Below are 17,661 nucleotides of genomic sequence, written 5' to 3'. Positions count from 1 at the left end.
TTAGTCGGCATTGCTTTCAGCCAATCCAAACACTTCAGTTTGAATCCCAATGAAGCTTTTAGGCCAATCAGAGGAGAGATCATGATGGTGAATTGCTCCGATATGAAATGTTCTGTTACAATATATAACACATGACAATGTTTCAGGAAGGGGTCAGCGCTGCGATGTGACAGCACATTGTGTTGGCAGTAATCACAGCAGCCCATGATCACCACTAGGATTAGATTGCAAGCTCCTGTGGTGCAGAGAGAGAAATGGGTGAATGTTATTCGCAGAGTTCCGCTCTGTGTCACATTATATAACAGAGATCGGGGAGGCTGTCACATCGCCCTGCAGTCCGCACCTGACACTGATTGCACACTGCGATGGGATATTATGCGATGCTCAGTGCGGACGGTGATGTGATCGCCCGGTATAGACGCACCTGCAGCTCTTCTCCTCCTCCGCTGTCTGTCCCCGGCTCTCCCCGCTGCACAGCCGCCGCCGCCTCCTGCTCTCCCCGCACTGCTGACCTCGTGGGAGAGTAGCTGCCGGCCCCTCCCCCTCCCTCAGCGCAGACTGTACCACATAGTCAGCTCGCCTTGTCTCCGTAAACACAACCCCGATTGGCTGAGGCGGCTGTCTGTAACGTCGGCGCCACCGGTGATTGGCCGCCGCGCCAGCTCTCGGTTTGTCATGCCTCTTGACGCATAGACAGTAGAAATGTCAATATGACGTCATAATGCTCAGAAAATACCTAACACGAGCGGCTGCGGGGTTTCCCCGCTGCTGGGGGACTACAAAGCCCAGGTTGGCCTGGCAGAAGAACAGGTTGACAGTTTCACCTTTCCATCATATTACATAAGCTAGCTCCCATTTTCCTTGCTGATGAAATGTGGAGTTGTTGCCCTGAGCAACCGTATTTTAAATATAATTGACAAGATAGTGGACTGGTTACCATGGGCAACAGCTTCACCTTTCCACCAGCTCCCATAAGCTAGCTCTCTTTCATTGCTGTTATAAGGAGGTGGATGTGCCAAAATGGGGACCAAAGTGAAGTTGTTGCCCTTAGCGATCAGATTTTAAATATGATTCCCAAGAAGGTGCTTGACTGGTTGCCACATATTGGCAATTCAGGGTTCTTATGTAAAAGCCCAAATGATGAAACCTCAACAGGCGGCTCCTCCAGCCATAAATCACAGCCACTGTCCAGTCCACTAGTGTCTAGCCAGCTTGGCCGCGTAGCTAGGCATCCGCGGACTACATTTCCCAGAATCCCTTGCCAGCTAAAACAAGGGTGGAGGATCCTGGGAAATGAAGTACGGCAATCAAAATGACACTTAGCAACGCTCTGGCCTTGGCAGACTACATTTCCCAGAATCCAATGTCAGCCAACACCAGGGTGGAGGATGCTAGGAAATGTAGTGCGGCGACTACAGAGGGGGCTAGTAGCCGTCCGCCAGAATCTTTCTTTAGATGCAGATGTGTCCGGGTGATGAAATCTACGTGTTTGACTCTGTTCGTGGGGACCTGGGTTCTCTATAACCGGGATCTTTACCACCAGGCCGACAGGCCACTATATGAGGCGTCGGAGGTAGATTTCCGTCACCGTGGCAACAGACGCTGGGTGCCGGGAGAAACCAAGTGACAACCGTTAAGGGGGGGAGTCTTTTGTTTTTATGTGAGAATTGCACCTTCATGAAGAAAGTAAGTTATCTTTACTCTCATAATATAATAAAAACAGAAACATAAAACAGTGAGCGGGCGTGTGTTATAACAGGAGGGCTGTGCCCGAATGTAATATTGATTGGCTATCAGGTCTCCCCCTAGAAGGCGTATATGGTAACACTGAAAGCTAAGAAGGAAGATGGCAGCTCAGAGCAGATGAATGGTGAGCTGAGCTCTGACTTTGTAGTTGGGGGATTGATGGATGGAGGGGGGATCCCTAATCAGCGTAACCCATTTCTCATGGCTGCTGAGAGGTGCTGCTCTGATCGGTGTTTAGGGTTTGATAAATGCATCATGGGAGTTGTAGTAGTCCTACAGAGTTGACTCCTTTTGGTTGCAATTATGCCTTCTGCAGTTCATTTCCCAGGATGCTTTGCTGCTGACCCTGTGGGTCTAAGGGACCGCCCATTCATATGTAAATATCACAGTAGAGACTATTTTCAGTGGGGGGCCCAGTAGCCCCTATATTAATTTTGGTTGCCCCTGTCTGCCTGACATCTTTAAATAATTTTTTTTTTTTACATTTGGTACATTTTTGCATTGAAGTCTGCAGAGCATTGAAACTGCAACCAGTGCACCACTAGTGTAATGTACAGGCTGCCCCCTCCCCCCAGCCTCAGGTGTGCATCAAGGTGCAGACCTTACATTATGGGGGATGTAATCTATAGACAAATGCAGCAACATCATCACACTGGTGCAACCTGTGTACCTCTAGCGTAGTTAGGGTTGCCACCTTTTCTTCAAGCGAAACCCGAACTGTCCGGGTGAATCCTGGACAGGTGGCAACCCTAAGCGTAGTGGCAGAGGAGACTTGTAGACTTTCCATTAACAGATTCCATGACAAAATCAAGCAAAAACAGAAGGCTGTGGGGAGAAGCACCCTACCATATGGGGAAGGGGGTGACTATGTTTCATATAAAACCCTAAATATGGATGTAACATGAATAATGGTCTTAAAGGTGTACTGCGCCATGCCATTCAGTTTAATGGGCTGCATAAAATCGCAGAAAGGACAACATAATGGACATGGTGTGTTACCGTGCGTTGTGATGGATGGGATAGTCAATTGGGTTGCCATTACAAATGAATGAATGGCACATGTGGCATGAAATGCATCGTTTGGTTTCTCCGTGTCATGCTGATCCCGAAGCTTCACTGCTTTTTAAATAGTAGTGTTCAGTTATTTCAAACTATGAGGGCCAATCGACACCCTTCCTGTGCAGTGCGTTGTGATAACTCATGTGTCACCGCAACACTTAACGCATGTTGCCTTTCAGCACTGGGGGGTCCCCGGTTCGAATCCCAGTCAGTAAACTATCTGCAAGGAGTTTGCATGTTCTCCCTGTGCTTGTGTTGGTTTCCCCCAGGTACTCCGGTATTCTCCCACACACCATGCTGGAAGGTTAATGGTTCCTGTCTAAATCAGCCCTGCATGCATGTGAGATAGGGACCTTTGATTGTAAGCTCCTCTGGGGCGGGGACTGATGTGAATGCGCACCTATGTAAAGTGCTGAGTAAATTGTTGGCGCTATATAAATACCTGTTATAAATAAATGAATGGCGCTGATGGGTATAGGAATTTCTTGTAATCATCAGCGCCATCTAGGGGTTCTAGTGCCTGGCTATATGTCCGGTGGAACTTATATAAATGAACCCCTAAGGGCCTTTTCACACCAGCTCCGGTGCGTACCAGCACGATTCGCTGCTGAAATGCACTGGCTGGCTTCCTGCGTTCATGGCGGCTTCCTGCCCATAGTGCGATCTCCCGCACCAGAACGCCCGGTCCAGTGGGATCTGACAAAATGCTGCACATGTGCCGCACATTCTGGTGCGGGTGATTGCACTGCGGGCGGGGGGCCTGGCTGCGGTGCCAATGACTTCAACACACCGCCACACCCCGCAATGCAGGATGCCGACGGGCATGCGCTCCAGTGCATTCCGGAATCGTGGAGCTGATGTGACCCAGCCCTCCAGCTGTGGTGAAACTACAAATCCCATGAGGCATTGCAAGTCTGTGACAGCCACAGGCATGACTCCCAGAGACAGATGCACGATGGGGTTTGTAGATTAAAGTAGTATTAAATTCTCCAACCTATTCTTGAATAATGAATCCATATCAAATAAATATTTCTGGGCCAGCAAATTATTTCTTTACATTTTTGCCCAAACACTTACATCCATTATGTTCATGAACAGATCCAACTCTCTCAGCTCGCTTCCCTCAATCTCTTGTCCAGTGCAAGATCACAAGAGACAGAGCCGTCTCCAGCAGCTCCATCTACTAGCTTGGAGAAGGAAGGAGGAGCAGAGAGCAGGGGAGTGTATTGCCGTGCTGTGTCTGTGTGTTTGTGGAGACACACACAACTTACTAACACACACACACAAGGGTGGCCCCATAGGACCCTGCAAGGGAAAGGAGACACCCTAAATCAGGATATCAGGTCCAGTGCTCAGGGGACCAGCTGATTCTACAGGAAGCTAAAACTTTTAAACATCAAGAAGCAGCGTCCATTGTAAGTGATTTCATCAGCATTTGAAATGGCTTGAAGACCTTTCACTTTAATTGCAGCTGGAGGGCCCTGGAAGTCAGGCGCCTGGTGACATCGCCGCACTTGTAGTAGATTGATTACTTCTTCCAGCTCCATAACCGAAGGTCTGTACCGGGGCTGTGGGAGGAATCTGCAGAAGCTTCTGCATTGCACCTCCATCCACTCATCACAGTGACAATACTTTGCAGCCTCCAATGCACATGCAATGCAGGGCAGCCATTGGCCAATTTTAGAAAGTAGGATGAAACGCTGCGACCGGCCCTGGAACTTGGCAATCTGGCATGTTGATGGATTTCAGCGTTTCGCAATCCAGTCCCTAGAGGCCACTTACTTGTCATGTTTTCCTCACACAGACAGGACAGCTGTCACCGGCTCTAATCAGCCTCCATTTATCTCTATGATGAGCAGTGTGCGGCCTCTGGCTGATGCATGCCGTGTCCTATGGGGAACTCCACTTATCAAAGAGACGAACATCAATGTCTGCGCTCCGTTCAGAAAACATGCTGCATGCACTATTTTTTTTTGACTGCATGGGACCAGAACGCAGACATTGATGTGCCACGTGTTTGGGTTCGGGCGATCACACTGTGGCCGGTGGGGGCGCTTGCTGCGGTGCCATTGACTTCAATGCACCGCCACGCCCCCTTCCAGGGAGCCGGCCGGGGTGCGATACAGTGCGTCCCGGAACACCAAATTGGGCCGGAATGCACTGTTTGTGGTGTGAACCTCAGAGTTTCTCGTCCTGTGCTGTCAGAGATCACTTGTTTGTTCACATTTCTTTTTCTCAGATGCACAATGTTTTGAAAACAAAAAAATGACTTACAGAAATATTTTAGTTTCTTGGATCAGATTAGGGCTGCAACAACTAATCGAAATAATCGATTATATTTAATTTTTTTTATCCGATTAACCGATTAATCGAACTTAATAATCGTCCAACTAATCGATTTTGAAAATAATCGTTAGCTGCAGCTCTAGATCAGATATATCACGTACGTGGGCCGTTTAGGTTAAAGCTGAACTCCGTCTTCTATCAAAGTTTGTGACTATGTTGGAATGTGTGACCGGTGACGCAGTTACACTTTCTAACGTAATCCCAACCAGTTTCACAGCAGCCGTCCATGTGACCGCCCATTAGGTCAAGCTTTCCAATGCTTTGTCGGCTGTTCCAGGGCAGACCGGCTCACTGCGCAAGTGCAGGAGAACCGATCATCTGCCTGGAACAGCTGATCGGTCCTCAAATGTCACTTGTATCGGACTTTTTGGGGTCCCGCAGAAGGGGGGTGTTCACAAACAGTACCTGCAGGAGTGGTGAAATCACCCAGCGAGCACCGCACAACAATCGCTCACAAACCTTGGAAAAATGGGAGGGTGCGTGGTGGTGCACTGAAGTCAATGGCACCGCAGCCACCCCTCAGTGCGATCCGGCGCGTGGCAAAACATTGTCTGCATTCCGGTCCACTGCGAACGCAAAAAAATAAAGCATGCAGCATTTTTTGCGTTTGCAGTGGACTGGGACGCAGGCAATATTTTGCCACGCGCCGGATCGCACTGAGGGCGGAGGGGTGGCTGCGGTGCCATTGACTTCAGTGCACCACCACACTACCCTCCCTTCGTTCTGGGGCGGGGGGCGTGGCTGTGGTGCCATTGACTTCAATGCACCGCCACGCCTCCTCCCGACCCAGAACGAAAGGAGAAGTTTTGTGAGTGATTGCTGTGCGTTCCAGCTGCTGCCGCCCTGGAGCACAACGCAATTGGTGTGATTGGGCCCTCAGCCCTAGACCAAAACAAGCAGTTAACCCTTGAAGTGCGGGGGCAGCCCCACTGCAAGGGTTAACGTTTTACATTCCTTCGAGCAAAAAAAAAAAGCAATGCACGGCGCGGGGGGGGGGGGGGGGGGGGGGGGGCACTGCAAGGGTTAATAAAAATTTCCCTGTAGTTAAATGGAATTTACTAAAACTGGAGCAAACAGAATCTGGAGCAGCCGTGCATAGTACCCAATCAGCTTCTATCTCTAGTTTGCTAGGTTAAGGTTTGAAAATGAAAGCTGATTGGTTGTCAGGCACAGATAACAAGTCTTAGTAAATTCCGCTCCTTGCCTGTTATGCTGTCAACACCGACCTGCTAGCAATTCTTTTTTTTTTTTAACACTACAGCTTTCGTTCCGCTTCAATGGCAGAAATCCAATCGGTTGGCCATTCCCAGTCCGCTGTACACTTCTGGTGAAGCAGTCAGGTCACCAGCACACATGACATCCAGAGCTGCCAACTGTTACTTAATCAATTGTGGGGGATTAGGGGATTTCCTGATGTCACCAATGTAAACAATGGACATAATACTCCTGCTAGGCAGCCCTTTCCTCAAGGCTTTGTACTGGCCCTAAAGACAAGTCCGGGGAATTAAGAACTTCATTATGATGGTCACATATGGTCTGGGCGGTACGGGATTAAATGTCAGCTGCTTGTTCCAGCTTCATATAGATTGCATTTCTTAAAGGAGAACTATGGGGTTAGGGCTTTTCCCCATAGTTCTCCTTAGGGTAACGGGAGGACACAAAATAGTGTCCTCCCATCACCCTAAGCTCAGTATACCGCGAACTACAGCTCGCGGTATACTGAGGCGCCGCAGCTGAAACGGATCCCGACAATTATGTCGGGATCCGCCCAGCTGCGTGAGTGACAGCTGGCTCTGCCTATCTAGAGGCAGAGCCAGCTGTACCCGCCCCCTCCCCCATCCGTTCCGCCAGTCAGCGCTGGAGGATCGGAGCGGGGAGAGGGGAATCCAGCCCCTCCCCTGTCATGGCAGTGAGCCGTGACAGGATCGAGAGGCGAGCGACCGCCGGTATGTGTTCGCTCACTTCCTGATCTACTGAGCCGACCTGTGACAGTTTCATTATCACACGTCGGCTATAACTATGAGGTGAGTGAAAAGCACTCACCTCATAGTTCTCCTTTAACTTCAAAGAGCGTCCACTTGGTGTACATATCGGAAGTACAGTTTTGGCTGGAAGAACGAACACTCAGCAGTTGAAATGTATTTTGGATAAGTGTGTTTGGTTCTTAAAGGGAATGTGCGGACTCAGCAATGTTAAACATGTTAAAGTTGGCTCTGTGATTGATGCTGAACTCCGGGATAAGTAAATATTTGTCTAAATACAAGAGTCGTGTGTATTCTTCTATGATTTATAAACAATTTGCTCTGACAATATCTGTGAATCTTTGTCCTGTGCAATATTAATGCACAAACAAATGTTCTTTTTTTCCCCCTTTACAAGTGTAAGTAAATTGAAATGTTCTGATTGTAATACCACATTATGGCCACTAGATGGAGCTAAAGAGGCCTAGGTAATAAGTACTTATTTTGCATGCTCCTCAGCTCCATCCACTGCCAGAAAGCAATATTACAATAAGAAGATTTAAATTAAATTAGGGGGCGTATACAAGACCAGTCACCCTGCACAAGGAGAGAGAGCAGATGTGATAGTTTTTTATTACAGGAGGGGGCAGAGACAAGACCAGTCACCCTGCACAAGGAGAGAAAGCATCAGTGATCGGTCTTTATTACATGAGGGGGCGGAGACAAGACCAGTCACCCTGCACAAGGAGAGAGAGCAGCAGTGAGCAGTCTTTTTTACAAGAGGGGCGGAGACAAGACCAGTCACCCTGCACAAGGAGAGAGCAGCAGTGAGCAGTCTTTTTTACAAGAGGGGGCGGAGACAAGACCAGTCACTCTGCACAAGGAGACAGAACAGCAGTGACCGGTCTTTATTACAGGAAGCTCCAAGTGTCACACTGCATTACTGCACAGATCTGGAAGAAATACACAAAGCTCACCGAGATTCATGGAAGAGCACACATGACTCTTGCATGAGGACAATATTTGCTTATCTCGGAGTTCAGCTTTAAAAAACAATATTATGTAGAAGATTTATATCTGGATTCCTCACACAGTCTCTTATGTTGTATCTTTTAGGTCACATCTCTGAAAACATAAATATTTGTGGGAAACAAGATGTCAGACTGGGGGGCCATTTTTGCCCAGGGCCGGGTTATACCACACCACGTGCAGAGATGGAAGCACAGCGCTGGCGACTCGGCCGGATTTCAGATTTTCTTGGGAACTCTGGAAGGAATTCCGAATAATCAGGTGATCTGTGATGTGTCTTTATATTGACGATTCAAAATGTGGACCTACATTCTGCTCAGTGACAGCTGTCAGCACTTGCATCTGTTGCATCTATTAGGGTATGCCTGGCTCCCCTTTAGGGCCCATTTACGTTTCTGAGTTGTGGTTATGTGTGTTGCGTTAAGGCCACCCATTGAAATAAATGGCCCCCAACGGATGTAACCCTTTTTCTGTAATGCAATGCACTAGCCTGTGTTGCTGTAGTGTGTTGCGGTGCCATTCAAAAATATTAGAAGTGCGAGAAAGCAACGCAAATTATCTGTGTTTCCGAATGTTGCAGTAATGTGTGTGACAATGCATGCGTTACCACTAGGGATGCACCGAAACCGGTTTTGTCGGTATTGAGTACGACTACCAGTATTTTTTACGATACTCCGATACCTGCGCATTTACGAATACCGATACCGACTTCCTGATTGCCCGTGAAGCCGGTCTCTTATCGAAAGAACACTGGCTTCACTTCAGCTTGGCTTCCTGACCAATCAGGAAGCCGGGCGGCGGGTCATGACATAATGACATGACCCGCCACCCGGCTTCCTGTTTGGTCAAGAAGCCAGGCTGCCTTGCAACAAGTAAAGCTGGCTTTACAGCCGATCAGGAAGCCAGCAGGAGGGTCATAACCCGCCGCCCGGCTTCCTGATTGGCTGGGCAGCCAGCTCCATGCTCCCTTGCGTCACTGCCAGTCAGAAGAAGATCTCCCTCTGACTGGAAGTTCCAGTGTCAGGGGTACGTTTTGGAGCATTTGGGCGAGTACGAGTATCGGTATCGGTGCATCCCTAGTTGCCACAATGCAGGAGTGTAAATGGGCCCTTAATCTGACCATTCATTTGGCAACTTCATTCAGTTTCAACCAGTCGCCAGAGACTAAGAAATCTGCCACCAGACTGCTGGCCTTTGCTGCATGTCAAGATCAAGTTTAGTGTGAATGGTCGACAGGCTCCTGTAAATCAACAGCAACAAGTTTCCCAGCACACTCACCAGCCAGCATGCGAAAAAAACCAAAACCTTACTAACCACTAAGGTTAAAATCAGAGGTTTAGATACACGTCTTCTGCAGAATATGTGAAAGCCGCACAGCCGCACCAAGGCACCTCTATATAGTGCGGTCCTAACTCTAAACTATGAGAGTCTCCATCTTGGAGCACATAGGGCAAAATATCAAATTGGGTGCAGGTTCGCCAGGAGGAAGCCCAACCTCCCTAAAAAGCACAGGGATGCACAAAGGACCCCGCACATCACAACGGCAGCTGAGACCCCCTATGCGTCACTGCACCAAATCATTTAAGGAAAACAAATGACAAACGCACTCATCAACTTGTCACCAGCTTTACAGCAAGGTGCACATGGAAGGGCTTTATACAGTACAACAGCAAAAAGTTTCCCAGCACACTCACCAGACAGCATGCAAAAAAAAAAACCTGTCTAACTGCTAAGGGTAAAAACAGAGGTTTTGGATACACGTCTTCTGCAGAATATGTGAAAGCCGCACAGCCGCGCCAAGGCACCTCTGTGTAGTGCGGTCCTAACCCTAACCTATGAGAGTCTCCATCTTGGAGCACATGGGACAAAGTTAAAATTGGGTGCAGGTTTGTCAGGAGGAAGCCCAACCTCCCTTAAAGGTACAGGGACACACAAGGGATCCCGCACATCACAACGGCAGCTGAGACCCCTTATGCGTCACTGCACCAAATCAGTCAAGCAAAACAAATGGCAAACACACTCATCAGCTTGTCACCAGCTTTACAGCAAGGTGCACATGGAAGGGCTTAAGGCCTCGTTCACACCTGAACGTTTTGTAGCGCGTTCTACGCTCGATGAACGCTCTACAAAACGCTCAAACATCTAAATCCCATTGTATTCAATGGGTCTGGTTCACACCTTGGCGTATTTCAGCCCGTCCCTTACGCGCTACAAAACGGCCCACGCCTGAAAAGGCCGTTTTTGTTGCGCGTTTCCATTGGGATACAGCCAAGTCGCCCTCGGAAATGCGCGTTTAAAAAAAACAGACGCTCATATGCAATACGCCTAGGTGTGAACCAGGCCTTATACAGTACAGCAGCAAAAAGTTTCCCAGCAATTTTTGGAGCAGTTTCCCAGAGTTTTGCTAGGCTCCTGTAAATGTCACAGCACCCTTCCTCAAGCGTTATATGAAGGAGCACCTCCCCGCCATCCCCTTAGAGGTGCATCCCTGCTGGCCGCTAGGTGCTGCAGACTTTAGCTGTGAATTATGCTGATCAGTTACTTGATTATACGTTAACGGGATGTGTTATTTCATATAATGCTCACATATGATAATCGATGGCAGTGAAAGCCAAAAGATTTGAGAGAGGGCCAACAACAATACTGATCAGAAGAAGGGATTGATGATAACTGAAGTCATTCAAACAGGAACTGAAGGTGGGTTCAAGATAGCTGCTGCAGCTTCAAAGGGTTATATTGTGTAGAGCAGGGTTGGGTTGTGCCTTAACTACAAATCCCAACATGCCTCTGGGAGTCATGTCTGTAACTGTCAATCTTATCATGCCTCATGGAACATGTAGTGCTGGAGGGCTGGATATGCCCACCCCAGGTGTAGATAGGGTAGGTAGATGTAGGGTGGTGAGAGTAACCAGTTTCAATACAGGAGAGGAGTCACTACAAGTGTGGGAGCTCCAGGAGGATGTGTGAGAAAAAATAAATAAATATGAAATTAAAAATGCATAAATCTATTTAGTGAAAATTATGGAATTATTTTAACATAAGCTTGTGTATATGAATTTGTGTTGATGTCATCATGCTGTTATCCCGGCACAGCAGCACTGTAGGAGAGGGAGGGCCAGTACCCAGTACCATCTCCTAATCAGGTTCTGCTGCAATGCATATGTGCTGAAAGTAAACCTGGTGACAGGAGCAGAAAGTGAGAAGAGGGATGAGCTTATCACTGCTCTGCTGTCCCTTCTATATAGAGAGAGCTCATAGGCTGAGTTTGCTCCACTTGCCGGGGAGCAGTAAAGACTTCTCTGCACAAAGCATAAAGACTTAAAGACTTCTAAAGCATAAAGACTTCTCTGCACAAAGCATAACATTCATTTTGGCTATGAATGCTTTTTTATTGTTTGTTGGGACAGGTGCTCCAGGACTGTCAATGTTATCTGCTATTCAATTCTCTGCATATATACATCCACAATGATATTTACCTTTCGCGGGGTAACTTAGGAACTGCCGCTGTGTTGCTATGTAGCTTTGTATCATATTTATCTTCCCGACAGACAATGCAATTCATTGATGTTTGTTTGATTTCGGCTTATCAAATATTTCCTAATAGCCGTGTTCTGTAACATATCCTATCTTAGGATGTGAGTAAAGCGTGCAATTATAGATCGCCTATTACAGCAAATCGGAAGAGAAATATGGGGTTGCCATTGCTGGCTTTCCGTTCAAAATGTTTTTATTTGTTTTTTTGTTTTTTGTTGTAATAATCATTCACACGTTTACAATCTGTAACAGTTTTGGCAACATACCAAATAATTTGTACCATAAAGAGATCTTTCGCATTAGAAAGAAACAGTCTAACATTAGAGCTTACGAAAAATCAACAAGTAATCAACATAACCATTAGCAACACGTCAATGGTAGTATTGTGTCAATGGTGCAGAATCTAATTGCGGGTCATCTGGTTTTTGGTTGGATAGAGGGTGGGTTGTGGGGGGTCAGGAAAGGGGAGGGGAGTATAAGAGGTGGGGTAAAAGTTACGTGCTAGAAGCTTCCTGCTACAGGCATTTATATGGTCAAGGACTCCATATCGAAAGAGGGAGGAAGGTATGACTCAATCCATGGTTCCCACAGCTTTCGGAAAGATACCATAGTATCCCTTTGGAGGGCAGTACATTTCTCGAAAAACATCACTCTCGTCACTCTGCGTTCAACTTCAGCAAAGGGCAAACCAGGGGACTTCCAAGCTTTCGCAATGACCCTTTTGGCTTCTGTAAGTATAAAGGTTACCAGTCTATGTTGACGAAACGTACACACCGTAGGTTTTTTATGTAATAGGGCTTCCAAAGGGTCCTTGCGGAATGTCTTGCCTGTGACTGTGTATAGAAGTTGATACACCCTATGCCAAAATCTCTTTACTTTGGGACAAGCCCACCAAATATGATGGACCGACCCCTCAACCCGGCAACCCCTAAAACAATTTGGTGAGTATGACGGAGCCATTGCTGGCTTTCATCCGAAAATGCCACTCACCTGGTTGTTATCCTTACCCACCATTTTTAATTATTTCACTCACCAACCAGGAACAAGCCAGTCCTCTTTTCTTCATACTTGGTTCAAGCTATTGACTAAGAGTATTGAAACCAAAGAGCCAACATGACAGCCAGACAATTAGCATTTTCTGGAGAGGTAAGAAAAGGCCACCTTAGGTATCTAATTGACAGGTTTGCTTTAAAGAAGAGCTCCAGGCAGTCGAAAAATTAACCCTTGCAGTGCCTGGGTATCTCCACTGCACGGGTTTATTTTTGGATTGCCCTAGACCAATACTGCTCGTTTTGGTCTAGGGGGCTAAAATAAAGAGAGCACAACACAGCCCCCAAACCAGTGAGGCACCCAAACCAATGAGGCAGACAGGGCCGGCTGGCCTGTACAGAATCAGGCAGCAGTGGTTGCCTCATCAGGCAAATTAGAGAGCCCAATGGAGAAGGGGGAGGGTCAGCAAGATGCTGTCCGGGCGGCTTTGTACAGGAGGTGGAGGAGAAGCAGCGGGTGGCTCAGGGCTGGCCATAACATGCAATCTGGTGGCGGGATGTCCTGGAGGCAGGCCGATGGGGGGCTGCAATGTGTCCTACTGGTACTGATGGTACTTTGGGCTGCAATCCCCGCACAGCCCAACACCTGAGAGCACGCACAGCCCACCACCTGAGAGCAAGCACAGCCCACCACCTGAGAGCACGCACAGCCCACCACCTGAGAGCAGGCACAGCCCACCACCTGAGAGCACGCACAGCCCACCACCTGAGAGCATGCAATTTTGATTTGGGGGGTGCCTGAGTTTAGTCTTGCCTTGGTCCACACAAAAAACAAAATACACCACTGCCTCCTACTCTGCAGGTATTATCTTTGCGTCACATGAAGCTGAAGAAACATGGCATCCCTCGATTCTCTACAAATGTGAATTCTCCTGTTCTGTAGGTATATGGCACTTTGGAAGGTCCTATGCTCATCAGCGCCATCTAAGGGCAGTAGTGTTGTGCAATTGGCATTCCCCCAGATTGAAGATATATAAATAAGACCCTTGGTATTTTTTAGGAGAGATGGGCTGTGACACAGAGCAGAACGTACTCTGGGAACAATTCCATTTTCTTCAGGCCCAGTCAGCTCTATAACAGAGGGGAGCACTGAGAAACTAAGGGTTAACTGCACAGGAAACAGGAATTATTTTACACACAAGCAACAGATCTTCTATCAGCCTAATAATGGGATTTTTTTCTTTTGCCAATTTATATGTAGAGTCGATATTTCAGCTTTCATCATTTTTTCATGATGTTCTGCCATCCGCACAGACAGTGATGACTTTAGTCGTAATCTGTCGTGTTATGTCTGGGGACAGAGATGCTGAAGTCAAGGACAATGGTTTGCGGGTAAATAATTAATAATAATCCCCGTTATAGTAAAATCAGATCGAGTGAATGAGGATGGAAGGAACCAGAAATGAAGAGTTGCATTTGACAAAACCTGACCGGCGTGATCCCTTTGTGATAAAATCAGTTGAATGATTCATCAGAAGTTTACGTCTGCCATCGATTGTTCTAAATCTGCACCGGAAGACGTTTCACAGAGTAGGGATTGTGTTCCGAAAGAGGAACTGAGCTCTATAAGCTGTGCCCAAAAAAAAAAGAAGAAGCAGGCAGGGGTAAAGGACTTCTTACTTGTGGTTTGTCTGCAGCTAAACTGTTCCCTATTACTGACTTACCTTGTTCTGATCTCTATACGGAGGTGACCATATTAGTAGAGGCTACCTTGTGTCAGAACTGGCCCCGTGATGACTAGTGATCTGATAACTGGTTGGGTAATGATCAGGAGGCAGAAGGAAAATAGAAGAAGCCCAGATCCATAGAATGAATGAAAGGGAAGCAGGGAGATTCTAGCACTGCAGGTCCTCAGATACAGCTTCCTCTCCAGCAAGGAGAACGGCAAGCAGCACAGTGCTGACATCATCATGCACCAAGTCCTGTGCCACCATCTTCTCTTTTACATCATTGGGAGCCGGCTGTCTCTTCCAGGATTCCTCAGCTGCCCTCCTGATGATGTGGATTGCCCAGTGTATCTTCCTGTGCTGTGGGGAAGCCTGGGATAAGTGAGGTCGGTATATCAGAAGGCAACTCTGTAGGCAGACACATCATTCTTCTCTAGGCATGGGGTGGACTGGAGTGTAAAAAAAGATTCGCTTTTTGATATCATTCATTGGCTCATGCAGCCAATTTAAGTGAGCAGCTATAAGGAGGAATGCCCAGTTTTTTTTTGTTTTTTTTAGCGTAATCGAGCGCTGAAGTCTATAGAAAATTCACTTTGTGATATCATTGAGGGGGAGGAATCCAATGGAGGAAAGTGTTTTTTAGAGTAAATATCCACTTTAAATAGGCCGATTGGCACGGATACCACACATGTGAAACAATGCCCACCATTGAAGCATGCATGCTAATACCTGTGCACATATGCATCAGTGTAAGTCTAACTATGACCCTATGTACAGGGCCTTTTGCCGAAATGCATGCACAATACCTTACAGGGTCCTGGAGCCTTCTTGACACCTCAGTTCACAGGTGGGCAATGCGTTGAGGTGATCAAACCCACATGCTCCCAACGCATAATAAAAAAGTGCAACTAATACATTTAAGACCAACCTAAAACTTTTTAGTTGTCCAACTTGTTATGTAGCAGCTCATAATGAGGAAAGAAATGTACAGTGACTTTCATTTACAGGTTCTATAACAGATAACTGACACAGGAAGAACTGTAGAGGTTTTAGAGCCTGGTGTGAATGATATCATTCCAATAAGAGTCTCAGCAAAGTGTATGTACTAAAAGGGGACTTTGATTGTCTCTTCTGCCCCAAAAAACTCTTTTCCCCCTTGCTGCTAACAGTTTTTTATTTTGTGTACAGTGCCTGCGTAGCGCAGTGTACACTCCTGATTTATTCCTAGTATCTGTAAGATGACGAGAATGGAGCTAGTTGCTGGGATGATGTAACTCCGGCAAGTATGTGCAGTAGTTCCATTGACAATGGTACCCAATGGCCAAGGAGAGAAGACCCCGAACCTGGAGGACCGGCAGCAGTGGCAGAGACTGTAAGCGTGGATTGGACCACGTTGGAAGAACGTAGACTAGTAGGTAAGTCTGCCTTCATGTGCAAGTATGCTGTTCATGCTCACCCTAGTAGTTTAAACTTGCCTTTCCTTCACTCCTCCGCTTATCAGTATAATACCCAGTACTTCCGGGTATGGGGAGCATCTGACTCGCTCCCCTTTCTGCATGTGCAAAGCACAAAAATGTTAAAGCCGAACTCTGGTTATACATTTATGAACCTTTGGATTGGGGCTAACCCACACTGCAAGGGTTAACTGCTCGATTTTGCCTAGGGTAAAAAAAAAAGTTATACTCACCTGATCCTGCAAGCTGATTGGCTCTTAGACCGGTCCCTGGTCCCTTCACTGCAGCGGTGTAAGGATCCTCGAGTGTATAGAACGTGAGAACACTAAATGACATACCATCGCTGCAGGAACCAATACAGTGTATAGGACTTGAGGTCGCTGCAGCGGAGGAGGAGACATGCAGGAGAGAGTGCTGTCATGGCCAGCCAGCTTGAAGGTTCAAGTGAGTATAACTTCATTATTTTTGATCCTAGGCAAAAAATTAGCAGTTACCCGTGGAGTTAAGCCCCACTGCATGGGTTAGTACAATTTTAAACTGGAGTTGTTCTTCAAAGCTACTTTTTAAAGGTCTCCCGGCAGTCTTGTGGACGGTTTTCCACAGTAATTCCTTTTCCTCACTAGATGTCCTCAGCCTGGAGACTGAGGACATAGCGTGAGTGCAGGGCATCATGAACCACGCACCTTGCATTCACAGTGTGATGACGCAGAGAGTGGGTTGATGTCATCAGATAAGCAATACTGACTGCAACATTGAGTATCACCCAGTGGCGGAGAAAAGGCGAAGAGGAAGGGGACCTCATGTGTCACTTGACAGGACTAAAGATTCCTTAAAAAAAAGCAAGGGTAAAATGTCATGACAGGTTCCCTTGAATGGCTCCTATAACTTGAACAGTCTTCTGTCTCACTATTCAGGGAATGTACCTAGAAGCCCTCAAACTTTTCCCTGGAGAAACATAACGGCACCGTGATAACTGTGACATTACACTTTTTATTGCTTTCCACTTGTACATACAGAACCCGCCGTGCAATTATGCAGCGAGACAACGAAGGGAGCCAGCACTGCAAGATTATGCAACAGCCCTTCTCCGCTATGCGGAGACACATAAACTGGAACGCAAGCTGCTGATGGGAGGGAAATAAATACTTTGGTTTATATCTGAAAATGGGGCGCCTGGAATTACAGTTATTGTCTATGGCTAAAAAGCCTACATGGGGGGGGGGCACTATCACATGATCACTTCTGACCAAACATCTTCTGCTCTTTTAATTTTTTAAGAAATATATCAACACCTTCAAATAAGATATCAGAGCAATATGCCAATAGGTCGTATAAAATGATGTAAAGGATGATAAACTGCATGGAGTATGTGAGCTGAAGTCCAAAAATTATAGACACGGGTTCATGTGTAAAAGTTGTGGCTGGCGCATGGCTGTTTATATGGCACTAGTACCCCTAGATGGCGCTGACAGGTATAGGAAATTCATATACTCATCAGCGCCATCTAGGGGTGCTAGTGCTGTGCGAACGGCATTAACATTTTCGTTTTCATAGCATGCCTTATTATAGACCCAGTAATGTCATCACTGGGTCTCTGTGCTTCTCCATGGAGATCCTTGTATTCCTCTATAGCTGATGGTATTCTGCATTGCTGTATAATGTATTGCTGAGATTTGTATTTCTCTATAGCCAGTGCCATTCTGCATTACTGTATGTATTGCTGAGATTCTTCTATAGCTGATGGTATTATTCTGCATTACTATATAATGTATTGCTGAGATTTGTATTCCTCTATAGCTGATGTTATTATTCTGCA

The 17,661-nt window shown here is 46.9% G+C and overlaps 1 protein-coding gene across 1 annotated transcript in view; it reads left to right on the top strand.

The window, feature by feature from the left end:
- Nucleotides 1-1,816: 1,816 nt before the first annotated feature.
- NPHP4 (nephrocystin 4) overlaps nucleotides 1,817-17,661 on the top strand; it is a 203,176-nt gene continuing 187,331 nt past the window's right edge. The window contains exons 1-2 of the mRNA XM_018576510.1: nucleotides 1,817-1,870; nucleotides 8,229-8,402. Coding sequence (XP_018432012.1) covers nucleotides 8,268-8,402 — 135 coding nt within the window. The 5' untranslated portion in view covers nucleotides 1,817-1,870; nucleotides 8,229-8,267. The remainder of the gene's footprint in view (nucleotides 1,871-8,228; nucleotides 8,403-17,661) is intronic.

The sequence above is a fragment of the Nanorana parkeri genome, unplaced genomic scaffold, assembly GCF_000935625.1.
Source record: "Nanorana parkeri isolate BGI_ZX_2015 unplaced genomic scaffold, ASM93562v1 scaffold5, whole genome shotgun sequence".
Taxonomy (NCBI): domain Eukaryota; kingdom Metazoa; phylum Chordata; class Amphibia; order Anura; family Dicroglossidae; genus Nanorana; species Nanorana parkeri.
Note: the sequence above shows the minus strand (reverse complement) of the source record. Positions and strands in the feature narration are given on the sequence as shown.